We start from the raw sequence: 21,939 nt of genomic DNA, 5'->3' as shown, positions 1-21,939 counted from the left end.
TGTGTAGGTATTCCAGCCCTCCACCTCTGGGATGTGGTAGGGGTCTAATGTCCTAAAGGGGCACAGCATTAACATGCCAAGATGTGAGGGGTAGCCAGCTGAACTTGCACAAGAAGTGTTAGGGCACAGCCTGGATGTCATGGCTGTGCTTCAACAGCCTGTTTGGAAGGAGTCACGGACTCTTCCATGACCCCCCAAAGTGTGCTCTCTAGTTGCACGGACCTAGGTCAGACCCTGGGATGACTGTCTCTGCAAGGCTTGATCCAAGTGAGGCAGCACCTAAGGCAGTTTCCTGCTAGAGATGTCTGCATCTCCAGTGGCTGCAGCAATGCATGCCGTGCTTCTTGGGGGGAACAGGGTCTGGGCTAGCAGGTTAAACATACTCTGTAGCCCAGCTGTCTCAAGTCTGGGGAATGAACCAGCAGGCAGCATCCTAATTGCTGTCTCTTTTCCTCTTGTAGATAAAGTATCATGAGGAGTTTGAGAAGAGCAGGATGGGTTCCAGCTCCGGTGAGGGTGGAGAGATGGAGCGCAGGAACTCGCAGGATGGTGCCAACTACAGGAGACCCACAGAACAGCAGCAGCACCACCAGCAACCTCATCACATCCAGCCTAGCAACCCTGGTAACAAGCTATAATCATCTGGGGGGTGTGGTTTGTCTGGGAAAGCCCTACTTGTCCAAGGTGTAGTCTGTCATCTACGCTGCCTTCCCCAATCTGATATTGGGATCTTGGAGAGGCCAGGCTCTGTCATCAGATCACAGAAGAGTTATTAGTAGTTTGGGGTGCACTGACTTCTGTAGCTTTTCTCTAGCTCCTTTCCTTCCATGTTGAGGCCCAGACAAGCAATTTGTGGTTCTTCCTTACAGAAGGTAAGGCCCTTTCATAGTTAGGCTTTCCCTCTGACACATGCAGAGCTCAGTGTCTCCATCCTTTTGCACACAGCAGCACTTTGTGGCTAATGGGCACTGTCTTTCCTTTTACAGCCTACCAGCAGCAGCAGCAACAGCCTTCATCTCATTCCTATGGCTACAAGGAGCCTGCTGCTCCAGTTTCTATACAGCGTAGTGTCCCTTCTGGAGGAGGGGTGAGTATTGCCTGGAGGATAACAGTGATACTGAACAGGCCTAGCTATGATGCCAGATGCCCAGTCCTTAGTCATAGCAGATGGTGTAGATCAGGGTTTGCTCCAGTCAGATACCCTCTTCCAGCTGCTGCAAACTCTCCTGCATTGACGGGGAAGAATTTAGATTCCCTCGGCTCTCCTGCTCCCTTGATGCTGTGGTGAAGATGATGGCAAGTCTCCTATGCTTTTGCTGCCTTGTTACCAAGGTTATGCCCCTGAGCTCTGCTTGCTGCATTGCTGTGCTTAACCTGGGCCCTACACTGCTGCTTACTGACTAGGGGAAGTGTTTCCAGGTCTTTAGTGACCCTTGCACAGCCAGCTTTTCCCTCCTTGCCTCCCTCCTCTCCCCTTGATTGCAGGCTTTTCTCTTCTGTACAGTGTGTGGCTGCTCTGGGGATGAGACACTTTTGGTTTGTTTGTTTGTTTGTTTGTTTTGTATGTGGGGGTGGGGGTGCCTCTCATGGGCTGGGTAGGGGCTAGAGCAGTGGTTCTCACCCTCAGTAGACTCAAGGCACCCCTCAGAAAATGCTGGCTCTTCATTTTTCATTTGTTTGACTATGGAAAAAATAATAGAGCAATTCTTCTGTTGCAAAGAACTCAGACCTCAATGGGTCAGAACACTATGGATTCCCACTTAGGTTCTCTAACTTTACCTTGTGACTCATGTAGGTGTTTGCAAATCTAACAGTGCTAATGTGTCATGGGGTGCCAGGCAACCCTTAAAATGATCTTGTAGCACCCCAGGGTGCTGCAGCACCTTGGTGGGAATAGCTGTGCTGGAGCTTCTGGTGTGTTGCTGACTCATTTCTCCCTACCCCCAGAAGCGGTTCCGTGCTGTCTATGACTACAATGCAGCTGATGAAGATGAGGTCTCCTTCCAAGATGGCGACACCATCATCAATGTGCAGCAGATAGATGATGGCTGGATGTATGGCACTGTGGAGCGCACAGGGGACACCGGCATGCTCCCAGCCAACTATGTGGAGGCCATCTGAGCCTTGAGGAGAAGGGGGGACATGACCCAACACCCAAAGCACCCTGCTCACACTGGGGCCCCCCATTGCGTGTGCGTGTCTCATCCAGCACCTTTCTGCCATTCCTCCACCAGAGCTACATCCCTTTCATGTCCATACTTTGTGTTCTGAAACTCTGCAGCCATCTCCCGGTTTCTCTTGCCAGTGTAGCTTTGTTTCATAGATCCCATAGCTCTGTTGGGACTCTGCAGGAGATCTGTCTAGTGACCACACCATATGGCCCAGAAGCCCAACCCATTGCAGCTTTTCTTCCCCCTCCTACCTCCTCCTTGTAACTGTCAAGGGGTTTAGGGGACCAGTTGGGGGCCCTGCCCCTCCAGGGGTGCTTTCTGACTGGTGGAAACAGGTTGAGTCACTGGGATCCTGAACATGGGGAGAATCCCAGCTGCCCTGCCCCCCCTCCAAACAGAAGCAAATCCATCCATCTCTACTAGGGACCAAGCCAAGCAGTTAGAGTAACAAGGGACCAGTGACTGAGGGGTTGCTGTTTAGCAGCAGGGGTGAGGAGGGCTTGTGGCCTGCTTTCTGCCTGGTTAACTAGGGTTTCTGTTCTTTAGAGCCAGAAGCATCTCCTGTCTGGAGCTGGTAACTCCCTGGCCTGTGCAGCTTTTGCTCTGGGCCACTTCCTAGTTTCCACATCTATCTCCTGTCCTCTGCTAAACATTTCCAGTGAGTTGTTCTCCCATCAGCCTTTCACCACTACAACTTTTAGTGAAATATTCTTTTTTTTTTTTTTTTTAATCTTTTCATGAGCCAAGTCAGTAGATCCAAAAAGTCCTTGAAGAGGCCTTGTGCTTAGTTCTGTCTTAAGTTTCTCGTTGATCATTGTTCTGTGCTGCCTGTCCTCCGTGGCACTGAGGTCTCCAAGGTCCAGTGGGGGGATGGAGGCAGCTGTGGCAGGGAGCAGGGGGTCAGAACCTAATCCTGAGGCCTGTGGACCCCCTTCCCCCTTAAGTCATTCACAGGTCTGGGAGGGGTTGGCATCTGCAGCAGGGACCACAGCACAGCACTGAGTATTAGCCCATGGCTGCTTCTGTCTGAGGGCTCCATGCTTTGAGGGGGGTAGGGATGGGCAGGGGCGACTCTACTTTCCCCAAACTGGGACACTGCTGCCAAGCAAGAGGAATAGTCACTGGCAAGCTTCCTGCCTTTCCCTAGCTGCAGCTGGGCCTTCTGTCTCCAGGGACCCTACTCACTGTCATGCCTGACACCTCCCTGCAGTCAGCTGGAGCACACACTTGACAGCAATTGCTTCTAGCCTTTCTCAGTGGCCATTTAGGCTATAGTAAAATGTGTCTGGCTCAGATTTTACTTTCTGTCCACAAACGAACCAAGCCACGGGCAAAATAAACCGTCCCCACACTTCCTTCAGCCACATGTGCTGGGAACAGGGGGCAGGTGATGTGGAAATGGTTTTTCCTGGGGCTGTGGTTTACTTTAGGCTTCACAGTAAAGGTGAAGACTGGGATTTTTATCTCCACCGAGGTGCGGTTCCCCTCTGCTTTGGATTGACATGTGCCTCATGCTGCCGTGGAGTTCAGCAGGTGCTACTAAAGGGTCTGTGGACTGGAGAATGGGAAGGGCCAAGATAGAGGACCAGTGCTCTCCACAAGAGGTTCTCTTGGCCTGATACTTCAGCCACCACCTATTAGAAAGAGCAGTGGGAGCCAGCCAATGCCCCTGTGCTGCTTGCTTCCCTCCCTCCCCACCCCCGGGCTTGCATGCTAGTTTGCCTTACATTCCATTTCCAGCCTTTCCCCCTGGAGAAGACAAGCAATGGACAAATGTGCTCAGCCCTTGCCTTCTGCACTCTCTCCTTGATCTGTGCCAGCAGTAGATGTCTGAGGCTGCTACTGACTTGGATCGCATCCTGGACCAAAACTTCAAAGCACAACCCCTGCCCTCTTTCTGGTTTGAACTAAGAGCTGGTGGAACCAAATAGCAGGGGCAACTATAACTGGAAATCTCTGTGCAGGGAGGGCAGAAAGGATGGTGCTGTGTTATCCTGGGTTTAAGGCACTTGAGTATTTGAGACTAGTGGTGAAGCAGCCCCTTCTTCAGCTCAGTCCACTGGGGAGCCCCCTCCACCTCACAAACTAGTTATGCCACCCTGTTTGGCTTGGTCTAATGGGGCCTACATTCCCTGGTGCCTTTCTCTTACCCAAGAACTCCATGCAGCTTAATGGGTCTGCGGAATAACATAGACCACTGCTCCATTCCTGAGAAGGCTGCATATGGTGTGGCCAGTGAGGTGGTCTCAGCTAGGCCCAAGGGTCTTTTTTTATTTTATTTTTTTTCTAATGGACTGAGTTGCTACCAGGCTTCTTAAAAGCAGGTACTGAGCCCCAGTGAGGTGCCATTAGCTCCCCAAACCTTCCAGATAGGTCACCCCTCCCTGATGGGGTAGGGGGGTGGGGGCAGAGGACCACCACATGTTTACAAGTGCACTGTGCCAGACTTTAACTCTCCTGGCACTTTGACCAATGGGACCATTTACACCTTGATGGGAGAAACTGGATATTAGATAGAGCTGGCCAGATCTCTGGAAGGATGCAGACTGCCATAGATGACCAGTTGCCCACTAGCACAAGGATACCGGGCTACAAGCAAATCCCTGCCTCTTTCTCTTCTCCCCCTACCCGCCCCAAGTGGTGCTCATGCCCAAGGTGAGGGGAAGGAGTCTAGGAGCCAGGAGCCACCTGGCTAAATGTTGTATGGAGATTAGGGATCTTTCTGCCTTTTATTATCGTAATTATTATTTTTTGGGGTTTTCCTTGCAAGCCATTCTGAAAATGGGGACAGCCAGCTTCTGGCAGGCAAAAGAATTTCACATCTTCCCTTCTCTTGAGTTCTTGCTGTTTCCCTTCTCTCAAAAGCACAATGGAAACAAAACTGGCAAAAAAACAAAAACCTGAATTGAAGATGAGTTGTGTCTTTTATACCGTGGGGGCCTAGGGGTGGGGTGCTGTAGTGTGTGCAGAAACCTCCGGCTCGGATTCCTTACGTGCTGCTGTAGTAAGAGCGCCAATCTGGGAAGAGGGTCTCTGGAGCCCGGGGATCCGTTGGCTGAAGAGTGACAAGTCAGTCGCGTCCCAAAAGGGGAAGATGCAGCTGGGAGTGAGAATGAGCCAGCAGGAGGTGGGGTGGGGTGGGGAAATGAGAACCTCTGATTTCTTTTTTATTTTTTTTATTTTTATTTTTTTAAACCGGCTTTCCTAGCAGGCTGAGGACTTGCAGGGGAATTGGGAGGGAGTGTGGGAGGGGATGCAATCAACTAGGATGTGGTTCTTGAGGGCAGGTCCCACATAGCTGAGATGGGCTCTGGGGAACTGGAATCCCTGTTGGTGCTAAAACACATGAGCACAGGAGCTGAAGAAGGGGAGAGGTGAATATCCTTTACTGCTAATGCTGTTCTTAAAGCTAGTTATTGGGGGGAGGAGGAATAACAATGTGAATAAACTTTTTTTTAATGGACCAAATAAACCAAGGAAATTGAGTTTTGGTATAAAACTTTTTTAATGCTACCTTGAGTCTGTTGTCATTCTCTCCCCTTTCATCCATATGACCCTTCTCTCCTGCCATGGGAAACAAACCTCTTTACTGCTTGATTTCTGCCTTCTCTCTGACTTATGCACTTTTTTGCCTTTTTTCATAGCTGAAAAGCACCTAAACCTGTATTTAAAATAAATAGAGAAAATGTTAAAAAAAAAAAAAAATACAAGCTAAATTGCATCAGTATAACCATTTCATCAGTGTGTAAAATAAATCTTGTACATCTTAGCTTTCCATGTCGCATTTCAGTGCCGGGCTTGATCGGTTTATTGTTTGTTTCTGGGTTTTTTTCTTTTTGATTGGGTTCCTGTCTTTGTGTATTTCTTCCCATGGGCTCAAGTGCCCAGAAATGAAACTTATTTGGCCTTTTTAACTGAACCATTGAGCGTAACAAACCGACAACTTCTCTTCCTGGTTTACTCAAATTAAAAATAAAAGTATAATTTTTACCTGCTGACTGACCTAGTCTTAATTGTGTTTAACTTTCTCTCTCCTTCAGCTTGAGGAAGGGCTAGCAAGGGCTGTGGCTGTGATCAGCATTTGAGTATAGCTTAGGACCTCGGTTCCCAAGGTGTTGATACAGCTCATTCCAGCAGCTATCTGCTTGGCCATGCCGTGAACGAGAATGTTCTTGCAACACCTGAGCTCTGCCACAGGCTTCCTTTCTGATCTTGCACAGGTCATTTCACTAAAGAAAATGCAGCGTCTCTAACTGGGTCCAAGTGGTGGAGGCAGAGGGCAGGTTGTTTCTTCCTTGGATCTCTCCTGCCTCAAAATAAGCGCCTGCCACTCCTGTCGGCAACACCTCCAATATATTCATCAATGTCTGTGCCTCCATTAGCTGTAAAATGCCTTCTCTTGCCCATAGGTGTGGACAGAAATGTATTCAGTCGTGGCTGCTTAATATTATTAGAGAGGTGCACCTCCACTGGACTGGATGCTCTGGAAGCAAAGGAACAATGTTGGCTTTATATGCTGCCTGCAACACAGGAGAAAAACAATGACAAAGCATCACTACTTTCCTAGGCCTGGCTGCAATCCGTGAACTGTGGCACATGTGTATTACAGCATAGTAGAGCATTGTAATTAAGGGTAATTACTGTGTTGCCTGCTTGTAAGGAAGCTAATTTTTCTAGTAGCTCTTTATTTTCCCCATGATTCCCAGTATAACCAAATATGCAAATAGGGTGTGACACCAGCGCTGTTGGTGGCCTTCTATCAAATCCATTTTAAGGATGAGTGGAGATTTGGGCATTCCATCTCTGCAAGAAAGCAAGGCTGAGGGTCAAGTACCTCTTCCTTACCACGAGAATTTATTTACTCTTTTTCTGGTATCTTCTGCTACAAGCTAAGGAACTAGAAATTGTCTGGATTAGCATCTGTTCCTATTCTGTGTTTATGAATGAACTGGAACTTCAGGAAGGCCTTCGATACGGTATCCCACCCCATACTGGTGAACAAGTTAAGAGGCTGTGACTTGGATGACTACACAGTCTGGTGGGTGGCGAATTGGCTAGAGGGTCGCACCCAGAGAGTTGTGGATGGGTCGGTCTCGACCTGGAAGGGGGTGGGCAGTGGGGTCCCGCAGGGCTCGGTCCTTGGACCGATACTCTTTAATGTCTTCATCAGCGACTTGGATGAGGGAGTGAAATGTACTCTGTCCAAGTTTGGAGATGACACAAAGCTATGGGGAGAAGTGGACACGCCGGAGGGCAGGGAACAGCTGCAAGCAGACCTGGACAGCTTGGACAAATGGGCAGAAAACAACAGAATGCAATTCAACAAGGAGAAATGCAAAGTGCTACACCTAGGGAGGAAAAATGTCCCGCACACCTACAGCCTAGGGAATGACCTGCTGGGTGGCACGGAAGTGGAAAGGGATCTTGGAGTCCTAGTGGACTCCAAGATGAACATGAGCCGGCAGTGTGACGAAGCCATCAGAAAAGCTAATGGCACTTTATCATGTATCAGCAGATGCATGATGAATAGATCCAAGGAGGTGATACTTCCCCTCTATCGGGCGCTGGTCAGACCGCAGTTGGAGTACTGCGTGCAATTCTGGGCGCCGCACTTCAAGAGGGATGTGGATAACCTGGAGAGAGTCCAGAGAAGGGCCACTCATATGGTTAAGGGCTTGCAGACCAAGCCCTACGAGGAGAGACTAGAGAACCTGGACCTTTTCAGCCTCCTCAAGAAAAGGTTGAGAGGCGACCTTGTGGCTGCCTATAAGTTCATCACGGGGGCACAGAAGGGAATTGGTGAGGATTTATTCACCAAGGCGCCCCCAGGGGTTACAAGAAATAATGGCCACAAGCTAGCAGAGAGCAGATTTAGACTGGACATTAGGAAGAACTTCTTCACAGTTAGCGTGGCCAAGGTCTGGAATGGGCTCCCAAGGGAGGTGGTGCTCTCCCCTACCCTGGGGGTCTTCAAGAGGAGGTTAGATAGGCATCTAGCTGGGGTCATCTAGACCCAGCACTCTTTCCTGCCTATGCAGGGGGTCGGACTCGATGATCTATTGAGGTCCCTTCCGACCCTAACATCTATGAATCTATGATCTGTTGATTATCAGGCCTAATTAAACAGGTAGATAATTAACACTTTCGTGGTCACTTTTCTCTGCTTATATCTGGTTTTGTTTCCTTTAGGTAGTAAGCTGTGTCTGTCTCCCTTTCTTAAGGGAGGTACTGCACTAAGCAGAATGGGATATTGGTCTCAGCTGGGGGTTCCCAACTAGAAGCCCTAGGGGGAGAGAAGCAGGGGATAGATCATTTTTTATATAGACTTCATAGACATTAAGGCTGGAAGGGACCTTGGAAGATCTTCGAGTCCAGCCCCCTGTCCCAGGGGCAGGAAGTCAGCTGGGGTCATAGGATCCCAGCAAGAAAAACATCCAGATTTCTCTTGAAGGCATTCAAAGTAGGCATTTGAACCACCTCCAGCAGCAGGCTATTCCAGACCTTGGGGGCTTGGACAGTAAAGCAGTTCTTCCTAATGTCCAGCCTGAAACGGTCTTGCAGGAGTTTATAACCCTTCAACCTTGTGATCCCTTGGGGTGCTCTGGTGCTATATGCCTTGCTTAAATACTCTTCGTCCTTAGCTTTCACTTCCTGTCACTGTAAGTGGCAGGTTACTGGGTTAGATGGCAGGGCTGGACATGGGCATGGGCGAACCGGACAGCTGCCCAGGGCCTGGACAGAAAGGGGGCCCAAAAATGGTGAAAATAATGATGATTTATTTTTTCCATTGTCTCTGGCAAAGGGAGGCCCAAAACTAAAAGTTTGCCTGGGGCCACCAGGAGTCTAGGTACAGTGCTGCTAGATGGGCCCTTAGTGCAACTCAGTGAGTATGTTTGCGCATTCACTAATGAGCCACAATTACGGTGCATTGTAATTACAGGTACTATCTGTGTCGTAATCGGTGCAACTGCACATTAGTGCAGGCACATGGGGTTTTTTGTGATGCTAATGCACAGTAGATTAATTCTACTGCACATTAGGGCATTGGCACAGGTTTTGCCTGCTGTGCTAATGTGCAGTAGAATTAGTCTACTGCGCCTTTAGCGTCTTGTGTAGATGCGCCCAATATGGCATCTCTTATGATCTCCAAATGTTGCTGTAATTCAAATCACGCTGGGTCCATCCAAGGGTGAAGGAATCTTTGCTACTTCAGGTGTCTCCCTCCAGGTTGGAAACCATCCTCTGGGTTTGTTCAGTGTCTGTTTTCATTAAAGCTGTTTCCTCCGAAGAACAGGTTTATTGAGGGCACAGAGCAATTCAATCTGCTGTGAGTTTGGTAAGGCATTGGCCTGGCTTTGCCTATCCTCCTAGGGAGATCATTAATCAGTACAGACATAAAGTGAAGTTGGGCTCTTCCTGGAGAGGGGAAAACTGTTCCAGCATGACACGTCTAACTTTGGCTTTGAACTCCTAATCCACGCTCATTGTTCCTCCAGGCTGCAGCTAAATTCCATTGTCAGAAAGCAGTTGGCAGCCACTTATGTGGCTTCAACAGCAAAACCTGTGATTTCCCCCCCCCCAACCTTCCATCAGGTCTTGGAGTGGAAAGTCCCCTTATAAGAAGAGCTGGGGGCTGGGAGAGGAGAATGCTATTCACAGTCAGTAAAACGAACAAGATCCCAGTGGATGTTGCCGTTGGCATAAATTTGTCTTTTGTTTTTCTGTGGCCCGAAACTGCTAATTTTAATAGCCTTAAAAACATCCTGGAAACAGATGTTTTGACAAAAATAAACAGAGTAGAAATGGATCTTTGAGCACCAGGAGCGTCACAAACAGGAACGTGCAAAGCTTTGCAAATCCCCCTTTTTTTTTCCAAATTGATCCCATGTCACTTGCCTCCAAGCAGCTGGCAATAAATTAAGCCAAGCATTGGCCCCTCTGCTCACAGGCATAGGGACAGGGCACCAATCTGAGAGTCTACAGAAATGAGTCTGGTTCCCAGTTCTAGATCCTGCCTGCTGTGGTCTCTCTGAACCTCCTTTGTTCCCTTTGGTGAACTGAGGGTCATGACATTTTGCCCTCTTTCCTAAAGCTTGTTGAAACCTGTGCATGGAGACTGAAGTAGTAAGTCAACTCTGCAAGGGGCTGCTCTTGGTCCTCTCTCATGGAAGATGTTTGATAGCCCAGAGAAGGAGTCAAAACTCCCTGTCTGCTATGGGGGAGGGGGAACACTCCTTCCTGATATCTGTCATGTTCAGACAAATCTCCGGTACTAAGTGTTCCCTGCTTCAATGCCACCCCTCTTGCCTCACTTTCCCCTGCTCACTTCCACTCCCCGCCTTCTGCCCTTCTTTGCCATCCCTTGGAGAAAGCATAGGCCTCTGGGCAATTGACCTCTGGAGGTCTGGGTTCCTGGTTCCTACAGAGGTTTCTGTGATCTTGGGCAAGGCATTTAGTTTCTCTGTGCCTTGGTTTCCCTGATGCAGATAGTGCTGCTTCTTTTCCCCCCACCCTGCATCTGCCTTGTGTATTTAGATCATCAGTTCATTGGGGCAGGAGTCGGCTGTCTCTGTGTATGCACAGCACCTAGCACATTGTGGCCTTTATCTTGGCTGGGGCTTCTTGGTGCTGGGGTATAGAGCTCTGTGTATGCCCATGTAACTTAATAACACTGTTTCCATAGGTTGGACGGGCAATCCCTACTAAACAACTATTTCTTTGAAGCACAAGTACATGGATGAGTCTGGCCTCTCTCTAGCTGTTTCTCTCTTTTTCTCTCTCTGGGTTTTCAGGCAAGCCTCAGCTGTCATGTCATCCAGCAGCTGCTTTGCCTGTATGAGTCTCTACCCAGGCAGTGCATTTGTATGTTGTCTCGGTTGGTACTCAGGGCTTAGACGTGCCCCCAGGTACTGAAATACCCAGCAGGAAGGTCTCCAGGCTGCATCCGAGTTTCTCCCCACTCCAGCAATCTATGGTGTGCAAAATCTAGTCTATGATCAAAGAAGGGGTAGCCCATCTCCTCACCTCCTTTTGGGGGTCGCCCCTTGGCCCAAATCTGCTTATGCTGGCCACTTCCTTGTGACCTCTTGGGATGTGGCTGCACCAGGTTCCCTGAGCCAGCAAAGCAACTCTTCTTGGGGGCAAGTTGCTTCCTTTGTCCCGTGTGTCTGTGGAGCCCCTTTAGCAAGGAGCTGGGCTCATCTCAGTCTTTCCCATTCAAAGTGTGTCCTAGACACACCCCCTCCTCCATCATCCCCCTCCTTCACATTTTCTTTCACTTTGTCATCTTGTTGATGGAAAGCCAGCTCAATCAGATCAGGCATCCTCTCTCTATCCTGGGCACAGCTCAGCTGGCTGTCCTCCAGCTGGGCGGGGAGGGAATTGCTGCTTGGCGGGGGGAGCTGGTCCATTCCCCACTTCTGCCATTGCATGCACCTTGCCTGCCTTCCTGAAGCAGTGAAAGCTGCCTCTGCGGCAATCCCAGCCTGAGCTTGAGGAACACAGGCCGTCTTTGCCACTACCTCCTTCCTCTGCCATCATGCTGGACATCTTTATCCTGATGTTTTTTGCTATCATCGGCCTCGTGATTCTCTCCTACATCATCTACATGCTCTAGGAGCTGCCAGGAACAATGGAGCTCTGCTGCCGGCCCGCCTGCCAATCAGAGCATCCTCCAGGTGAGCCTCCTGCTCCCAAGTGAGCGAGTGGCAGTGCCCGGTTCAGCGCCTGGGGATGGAGAAGTGGGGCAGGTTTATTTCTTAATACTATTGTCTTATGTCATTGCTCCACTCAGGCTTTCTGAAAGAGAGGAGCTGCTGGCCTCAGTGCAGCTCCTTCCTGATCAGTGGCTGGGAGGGGGGGGGGAAATCCATCCCTTTTCAATTTTCTTTTCTTTTTTTTAATGTAATCAAATTTAAACATACATCATCTCTTGTTGAGAGGTTGGGGGGAGGGGTCTGCTGTAAGGATCTGTCCCCCTCCAATCCAGAAAGGCACTCTGCCTTTTCTAACATTGCTCTGTGCCATAGGGGTTTTGTCTCCTATGAGGAGAAGGAAAAAGGCAATCGTTATAGAAGAAATGAGGGATTCCATCTGCATGATTCAAATGGAGATGAAATGGGCACCTTGCCACATCCAGCTCTCATCAGTTTAGTCACACGTTTCCTGTGTTCTGCCCAGTGGATGGAAAGCCGATGTCATGTGGCATCTGTGTGTGTTTACACCCATGCCATTTTCTCATCTGTAATGCGTCGGGGGTTTCTGCCTCTCTCAGGCCCAGCTCAGACAAGACTTTCCTTATCTTCAGCTACAGCAGCAGCACAGATCTAGTCCAGAGCCTTCTGGAAACAGAGTTAACCCTTTGCAAGCAAATGTCTTTCCAGGCTGGAGAGAGGGAAAACCCAAGAAGAGCAGCAACTGATCACTGCAGCTGTCAAGGAACATAGATGTCCTTGACAGGATGGCCAAGCTGTCATAAGCCATCGGAGGAGCAAATGAAAAGCAACACGGATGGATGGAGAAAGTACACTGGAATGAAGCCTCGCTACAGGGAAGTGTGGTGTTTTGTCTGAGGCTGGCGTTCAGCACATGTAACTCGCCCTGCTCCCTGGCCACATCGAAACACCTCCCCAGTAAAAGGAGCTGTAGTTTAAGTCCTAGGAAATATGTTTACTGAATTAAAAGTGTCCATGAGAAAATAAATAAATAAAAAGTTAAAAAAGCAACACAAAGTGAGAGTAAAGCCTGACTCTGATCACTGTATCTTATATGCATGTTACTCCTCAGCCTAACTGAGCATCAGCTGCTTTTTGTCCCGTGCTGCTGAAATGCAGCTCCTTCTGGGGGGGAGGGATTGTGCTAGGGAGCCCATTGCAGGAATGTGGGGAAAAATTAGGGGTAAGGGCTCTGCAGGTGGATCCTTGCTCTTGAGAAAGCTGCCAAAGGTTTTATAAACAGAGTGTGAAAGACTGACAGAATTTGCAAACCACTTTAGTAGCTAGCTCTGATCAACCTGTTTTGAATGTGAGCAAGCAGTATGACAGGAGAGGGATACAACCAACAGCACCATTAGCTTCAGAAACCTCTGGGCTGGCTACCTCTTTATGGGTCAAACCTGTGTAAAGGAATGCCCTTTATGAAAGGCACTGATGCCCTCATCCCACCTGTTTTGAGAGGGAGGTCTGATGTTCAGGACTGCTGAGTCTCATAGTTGCAAATGAACCCATGGAAGACTATGGGGGCTCCCTATTTCCTTACAAATCAGACCCTAAATGGGACCTTGGCTCTTAAGCTGTTACCCAAACATCACCCGTTCATTCCTACCCACCCCCCTCCCTCTCTCCCTCCACATGCTATCCCCCAATTATGTCTGCTGAATGGATCAATTATTGTTTGAGACATAGTTGCCCTGGTCAAGAATGGAGGGGCCCTGCTGTGCCTGCCATTGCACTTGCACAATGGAGCTACATCCCTGCCCCAAGAAGCTCTGCCACACATTTTCAAAGTTAGCTTGCCAATTTAGACACAACTTATTCATGAGAGTTGCGTGTCTAAATCTCTCAACTCACCACACCAGGACACAGCTCCATGGGATGAGACTATAGTCGGTCAGGAATTTCCCATGAAATGGGGTTGGGTCAGAAAAGGCCAACTTGTCAAAACCAAAACTTTATTTTTCACAGAAAGGCATCTGTTTTGAATCAGCTTTCATCAGGAAAAGCTTCTCGTGTCCAGGACGGACATTTCTAGTACAGAGGTGGTCCTGTGCAACAGAGAAGTTAGTAGGCCCACGCAAGTAGGCAACTATTTGATCTGGCTTTGGATCCGGCTGCTTTGGATGCCAGGGATCCGATCCGGAGCTCTGGACCGGGTTCCTGCTTCGGAACCGCCTTGGAAATCCGGCCATAGGGTGTAATGGGGAATCAATGACATATAACTTTGTTGTTTTTTGTCTGATTTCGATTAAACTTGCAGGAATGGTAGCCTCTGCTGAGAGCATGAAGCCTGCCAGGTTTCAAGAAGATTAGTGCAGGGGTTCAGGGGGAACTGCACCCCAAATTCTTGAAAGCAAAAATCACGTCACATGTAAGTGTTACATAGATTCATAGATGTTAGGGTCGGAAGGGACCTCAATAGATCATCAAGTCCGACCCCCTGCATAGGCAGGAAAGAGTGCTGGGTCTAGATGACCCCAGCTAGATGCATATCCAACCTCCTCTTGAAGACCCCCAGGGTAAGGGAGAGCACCACCTCCCTTGGGAGCCCATTCCAGACCTTGGCCGCTCGAACTGTGAAGAAGTTCTTCCTAATGTCCAGTCTAAATCTGCTCTCTGCTAGCTTGTGGCCATTATTTCTTGTAACCCCTGGGGGCACCTTGGTGAATAAAACCTCACCAATTCCCTTCTGTGCCCCTGTGATGAACTTACAGGTGTGCGCGCCGGGTCTGACCCCGGGTCGCTTACGTCGCTCTGCACGCGGACTGTGGCCAGCAGCCCGGGCAGGCCGGGTCGGAGAGGGCGGGCACCGAGCTAGAATTAGGCACAGACACGTAATGGTTGATTTTAAGATTATTTTACTTACACCGAGATGGTCGTGGTGTAGGCTGAGAACTTGCTTGAGTTGCGGTTACAACAAAAAACACGAACACACGTGGAGGTTGCAAGGCTCCACGCAGACAGAACACGACAAACTCCGGATGTCCAGGACAAGCGCGCATTAAACTCGTCGTTACGTCCTATAGTAGGCTCCGTTCGAGGACGGGAAGAGGTGGGCGGTGGATCAGGCCGCCAAACTCCTCTGAGCGACACACAGGGTTTCTATTACCCTGCCGCGCACACCCAGAGTCCCCACGAGATGGATGCGGAGTCCTCTTCAGCTTGGGCGGAAACTGCTCAAGCCTCTTATACGGCTAGCAGGCCAATCGCTAGCCGCCACGTGTGAATAATTTAGAACTAGCCAATTGAGGGGCACGAATTTGCATACGACGAGCGGGAAACCTTTGCACCGTGCATTTCTGTGCTGCAAAGGAAATGCACCCTGCAAAGATCTCTGCAAAGTGGCGGGAACACTTCCCTGCACGCGGGTTCTCTGCGCAGCAGAAGTCCTCCGTACAATTAAGCTGTATACCCACGGGGATAATTCTTAGTGCCGAAGCACACACAAAAAAAATCAGACCTTTGGGTCATGACAACAGGCAGCCACAAGGTCGCCTCTCAACCTTCTCTTGCGGAGGCTGAAGAGGTCCAGGTGCCCCAGTCTCTCCTCATAGGGCTTGGTCTGCAAGCCCTTAACCGTACGTGTGGCCCTTCTCTGGACCCTCTCCAGGTTATCCGCATCCCTCTTGAAGTGCAGTGCCCAGAATTGCACACAGTACTCCAACTACGGTCTGACCAGCGCCCGATAGAGGAGAAGTATCACCTCCTTGGACCTATTCGTCATGCATCTGCTGATGCATGATAAAGTCCCATTGGCTTTTCTGATGGCTTCGTCACACTGCCGGCTCATGTTCATCTTGGAGTCCACTAGGACTCCAAGGTCCCTTTCCACTTCCGTGCCACCCAGCAGGTCATTTCCTAGGCTGTAGGTGTGCTGGACATTTTTCCTCCCTAGGTGCAGCACTTTGCATTTCTCCTTGTTGAATTGCATTCTGTTGTTTTCTGCCCACTTGTCCAAGCTGTCCAGGTCTGCCTGCAGCTGTTCCCTGCCCACCGGCGTGTCCACTTTTCCCCATAGCTTTGTGTCATCTGCAAACTTGGACAGAGTACACTTCACTGCCTCGTCCAAGTCGCCGATGAAGACATTAAAGCATATCAGTCCAAGGACTGAGCCCTGTGGGACCCCACTGCCCACACCCTTCCAGGTTGAAAACGACCCATCCACCACAACTCTTTGGGTGCAACCTTCCAGCCAATTCGCCACCCACCGGACTGTGTAGTCATCCAAGTCACAGCCTCTTAACTTGTTCACCAGTATGGGGTGGGATACCGTATCGAAGGCCTTCCTGAAGTCTAAGTATATGACATCCACCCCTCCTCCTGTGTCCAGGTGTTTCATAACCTTGTCTTAAAAAGAGACTAGAATAGTCAGGCATGATCTGCCTGCTATGAACCCGTGCTGGTTTCCCCTCAGCATAATTTGTCCTGCTGGGCTCTCGCATATGTGAGCCTTGATAATTTTTTCGAAGACTTTGCCAAGGATGGAGGTGAGACTGACTGGCCTATAGTTGCCCGGGTCCTCCTTCCTCCCCTTCTTGAAAATGGGGACCACATTGGCCCTTTTCCAGTCCTCCGGGACTTGGCCCGTGTGCCACGAGCATTCAAATATTCCCGCCAGTGGCTGTGCAATGATGTCGGCCAGTGCCTTCAGCACCCTCGGATGGAGCTCATCCGGGCCTGCCGACTTAAAGGCATCCAGTTCTTCCAAGAGACTCTGCACCATCTCAGGGTCTACGCGTGGTAGTCTGGCACCTTGCTGCTGCCTCTCTTTATGGCACAGGGGGGTGAAAACTGCAGGGGTGGTGGCCCCCAGTGAGGCCACAAAGCCTGCCAAGTTTCAAGGAGGTAGGTGCAGGAGTTTGGGGGGAACTGCACCTCAAGCTGCAGACAAGCAAAACTCGTAACATGGGTGCCACTGTGTGTGTTAAGGCGCAGCGGGGTGACAGCTGCAGGGATGGTAGCCCCTGCGGTGGCCACGAAGCCTGCCAGCTATCATGGAGATCAGTGCAGGGCTTCTGGGTTCTGGGGCCCCCCATCCATGGGAATGTGACCGGCCCATGGGGCCCTGCACCCCTAGCTGCTGACAGGCAAAACTCGTGACATGGGTGCTTGTGCAACTGGCTGTCTCTGTCTTGGGGCGGTTGATTGTCTGTACTGATTATAGTCTGTGGTTTTGTAGGTGTTAAGCCTTGCTAATTAACTCGTTAACACCTAATTAACACCTACCACCCCTGCAAGTTTCATCCAAATCAGGGAGAAAACAACAAAGTTATAGATATTTCATTGATTCCCCACTAAACCCTATGGCCAGATCTCCGAGGCAGCTTCGAAGCTTTTCCTAAGCGGTTCAGAAATTCCAAACTGCTTTGGAAAGCCTAACGAAACCAGTGCTTCAGTCTGGACATGCTGCTTCAGATGCCAAAGTGTCTGAAGCTTCTCCAGCTCCGAAGCACAGTCCGAAGCCTTGCACAGCCCTAGGAGTTAGGTGGTGCTCAACCTTTTGGTCGCGCAGGCCAGATTCATAGATTCATAGTCCCATGGCACATAGATGAGTGCCGTGGAACTGGTCCACTGGCTGGGTCAGGTCCCATGTACCAGGATCAGGCCTTGTAGCCCTCTGCTGCCCCCAACTGCTGGGATCAAGCCCTGGAGACCCAACTGCTTTCACCCACCAGCATTGGGCTCTGGGGTCCTGCACTGCCCCTGCCCAGATTCATGTGTTGGGATTGGGCTCTGGGGCCCCATGCCACTTCTGCTTAGTCCCATTTGCCAGGATCAGGATCCAGGGCCCTGTGCTGCCCCAACCTGGTCCCACATGCCAGGATTGGGCTCTGAGGCCCCACACTCCCACAGGATTGAGCACCCCTAGTCCTGGCTCTGCCATATGCAGAGGATAGATTCAACCCTGGATTACCCATGTCTCTGGAAATTGCCTTCAGCACCAGGCTGTTGGCTGTTCTGGGGTGTCCTCCTTTCACCCATTCCTGTTGGTGATGTTCCGCTTCATACAAGTCATTAAATGTTCACCAGAGTGGGAGCACTTTCTTCTTGCTTTCCCAAATCCTAGATAACTGCCCTGAGCACCAACCCATAGTGTCAGCTTCTCTTTTCCTTTGGTCAATAGATATTCAGTTATTTATATAAAGTGAAAATGCTCCAACAGAAGCAAGCAAGAACAACCCACCCCAGGCTCTCCTGCTGGTCAGGACACTCGCCTGTGATGCAGAAGACCAATATTTTGGATTGGGTAGAGCGGTGGAGTAGTACCTGGGTCTCCAGCAGCCCAGAGGAGTGATGTAAATGCGGTGTGCTAGAGTTGATCTCTTTCTCTTTGTTTCCCAAAGAACATCAAAAGGTCTTGGTTCCTCTCAAGGGAGAAGAACATTTTTTAAATCTCAGAAATTGTCACCAGCTGAAAGAACCATTTCAGAGGAAATGGTTGCTGCTGGGGTCTGGGGGAGGCTTTCCCCCAAGGAAATTTCCCTGTAGGCAAGCCTGAGCATGGGTGGACTCATGGACTCTCTATATTCCTCCTTTTGTGGCACCTCGTGCTCTCCAGGGCTGGGTGGGGAGAGAAAAAAGCCTAAACCTTAAGGTCAACATTTTTAAGCAGCTCCATCAAGTCTTAGTCCCAAACCTGCAAAATCCATCTTAAAGGAAATCTTGACCTGTTCTCTGTGCTTGAATTAGCAGAGAGAAAATGACACTAGGCCCCTCTTCATGGAATGGCACTGCATTTACTTGGTCTAAGTGCTCCAGTTATGTTTAATCCTTAAACATTCTCCAAATTGCTAGCCTGCCTTTTGGATTATAACTTCACTCTTTTTACTGTATAAATAATACAGGCCATTTCTTGAGTTGCTGGAATTAAAAAATGGCTTTGAAAGTAACAATCTGAGGGTAGTAACCATCTACTTAGGCTTAGTACATGTCACATGTAATGTTTATTACAGACTGCACTTTAAAAACTAAATCATTCTCCTAGAAGATGAGAATTTTGGATGCCTGGTTTCCCCCTGGAATTAATGCTTGCTGGTAAGCAATAAACTCCTGGAAATAAAAGTTTTGTAATGGAAAAATCTTGCTGCACCATAAATTCACATGGCACCATTATAATTAGGAAAAGATTTATCTTGGGTTGTACAGTGTTTGTGGCTTATATAAGCAGTTTTGGGGGGTACAAGTATTATTTGGTATCAGTTGATCAGATTTATTGAAAAGCATATATATATAGATGTATATTTACATAAGAAGTGTATTTAAAGAGCTCAGAAATGCCGGAATTATGGTTATCATTGCCAGCTGAATACTTTCATAGTTCAATTTCCTGTTAGTAAAAATCCCTGGGGAAAGACGCACTGTTTGTAACTTTGCCTTGTGGATCCAAATTGATGTTCTCAAGTGCATCCACTTCAACCTAAGCTATATTACACAGCTCTTTGACTGCCAAGACCCAAGTGTGGGTGACAGCCAGGCCTTTAAAAAAAATGAGAGAGCCTCCTTCCCTTTCCCTCCACCAAAAAAAAAATGTTGAAATGGAAGTCTGATATATTATGGGAAGAATCTCTTTAATATAAATACAATTTTTAATGACCTCAGTTTCATTTGTCTGTATATGTCAACATCTACAATGATGAAGAGCGAGAGAGTAACCAGGAATGTGTGGAATGGACATTCAGCTTGTTGTAAAACCAAGGACAGTAATTATATCTTACTATAAATGCTTTTCTTTCCCCAAAGGACTTTACAAAACCAAGAAGCTATGTGGGACAATCACTCCATCTATGCCCAAAGTGCAGCCAGTTCTGTGGCAGAATGTGGTAACCAGCTTAGTGTTACAAGTGAAGCAACACACAACAGCTGATGATAGAAACTGATGAGATCTTGATCCAGCTGAAACTGTGAGGGAGTTTTGTGTAGGTGGAATGCAGTTGCCTGCAATGAAATCTGCGCTGGTATAAGGACTGACACCCCTGACTTTTTCAAGAGATTCTATGTAACTTTTACTGATCAGAACTGCAGTCATACAAAAAGTTTCAGGGTTAAATTAACTGGGAATTAGGCCAGTGTCAGTGGAACCAGGATTTCACCCAGAGTTGCTAGAAAAAAGCACACCCTCCTTTAAACTACAAGCTAGCATGCCAGTTCGGAATTAACTGAGAAGAGAGAGTATCACCTCATGAATTGTCATTATCACCAGTTCCCTTAGCTGGCTGAGTTTTTCTTGAAGGTCTTCCCTCAGAACATAGACTAAATGTGTTTAAGACTGTTTAATTTGTGAGATCTAATAAGATCCTAACACAATAACTTGGCAGTGCTGGGATGTTTTCCAGTTTAAATAAAATCAGTTTGGGAAGTCTTATTTCGGGGGCTTCAGTCCATTGAAAAGGGAAATCCTCTTTTGGCAACAAGTGCCGGAACAAGCACAAATACCATAAAAATTGAAACAAATGCCAAAACCTCAATGCAATGATCATGATGATACCCACAACGTTTGTAACATTTCAACTTTGGCAGCCCCATAAAACTTGAGTGCCTTGAGGATTAGCTGGAAGGGGGTGCATCTACACGAGATGCTTTACTGCACAGTAGCACAATTTACTTCACAGTAAAAAGTCACCATCTACATGTGTGAGGCATTTACTGTGCAGTAAATTAGTCTACAGCACAGTTAGCTAGAACTTGCAGATAAAGGGACTAGGTTAACTGTGCAGTAGCTTCTGTGCACTACCACACATGTAAATGCTGACCAACAGTGTTTCCTCTAAGCTGTGTGGCATGCACAGCCGTGCAGGCGTGCCTAGCAGTGCAGCATGAGTGTGCCTGTGCAGCCACGCACACCACACAGCTTAGAGGGAATGCTGCTCATCAGAAAAAATTTGCTCCCAGTGAGTCACACCAGTAGGGGGTTAGCTTCTTGCCTGGAGCAGAGCCACATGGCTGGGAGTTCCTTCAGCCATGTGGCAAGGATGCCTCAGTAGCTGGCCTCCAGAGTGGCCTTCAGACCCCTGGTCTGACTGCCAGGACCTGTGCCTCCAGCTCCTCCCTGGAGGGGGGCCACTGGTGGGGTGGCCAAGTGCCATGCCACCGTGCCCCAGGGACACTGTAGACAGCCGCATCACCTTGCCATCACCAGAGATAAGAGTCAGACAGCCGAGATCACCTGTCATGCCCATCCATTAAGCCTTGCACAGGGAGGAGGGCCAGGGGAGAAGGGGGCACTGAAGCCACCTGTGACCCTGCCAGTTGATATTTCCACTTTCAACATTACCCATTACTGTCTCCCTTTATCCAGTTCCTTACACATCTTACAGTTCCTCTATTAATGTCCATCTTTTGCTTAACAAATAATTAACATTTTCCAATGTGGGACCATATCTCATGCTTCATTGAAGTCCCAGTAGATTAGATGTCGGGGTGCACTGATAGAGATTTTGGGGGCCGATACCAATAGCTGATTTTTAAGGAGCCTTATTGGCCAATACCGATCCGATTTCCCATACATCTGAGTGCAGCTGGTAAGTGTTGTGGTGAAAGGGGAGGGAAGAGGCATGGGAGGGATGGGTCAATGCCCCCTCGTGGTGAGGGAGGGAGTGGGGCTAAGGCTGGGGTAGGCGCTGCCCAGCCAGGGTGGGGCAGGCACAGGATGGAGCTGCAGCTCATCTGAGCGGTTCAGGGGGGGAGGGAGAACACGGAGGTGGGGGGGGTGTGCCCTGGATCTGTGCTGGGTGGGCTGGGCAGGCTGTAGCACTGCGCTCAGGGTGGGCAGCGGCGGTGCTGGGTGGGGAGCTATGGGGAGGAGGGCTGCAGACACCCCAAATTTCACCATAGCTCTCTCATAGCCCCCTCCCAGCACAGCCAACACCCACCCCAAGCACAGTGCAGCATGGCCCCCAGCCTGCAGCTGCAGCCCACCCAGCCTGCCCCACACAGATCCAGGGACACCCCCCCCATGCTGTCCTGGGCGAGCAGTGCACAGTGGTGGGAGCCGGGGCCCCCCACGCCCCCTGGATGAGCTGTGTGCCTGCCCTGCCCCAGCAGGGCAGCTCCTACCC

The 21,939-nt window shown here is 49.3% G+C and overlaps 1 protein-coding gene across 1 annotated transcript in view; it reads left to right on the top strand.

The window, feature by feature from the left end:
* The window catches only part of LASP1 (LIM and SH3 protein 1), a 58,620-nt gene extending 52,459 nt beyond the window's left edge, over positions 1-6,161 (top strand). Inside the window, exons 5-7 of the mRNA XM_006274989.4 lie at positions 462-624; positions 987-1,087; positions 1,948-6,161. Of these exons, the coding sequence (XP_006275051.1) occupies positions 462-624; positions 987-1,087; positions 1,948-2,121 (438 nt within the window). The 3' untranslated portion in view covers positions 2,122-6,161. The remainder of the gene's footprint in view (positions 1-461; positions 625-986; positions 1,088-1,947) is intronic.
* Positions 6,162-21,939: the final 15,778 nt, after the last annotated feature.

Source organism: Alligator mississippiensis, chromosome 4 (genome assembly GCF_030867095.1).
Source record: "Alligator mississippiensis isolate rAllMis1 chromosome 4, rAllMis1, whole genome shotgun sequence".
Lineage (NCBI taxonomy): Eukaryota > Metazoa > Chordata > Crocodylia > Alligatoridae > Alligator > Alligator mississippiensis.
Note: the sequence above shows the minus strand (reverse complement) of the source record. Positions and strands in the feature narration are given on the sequence as shown.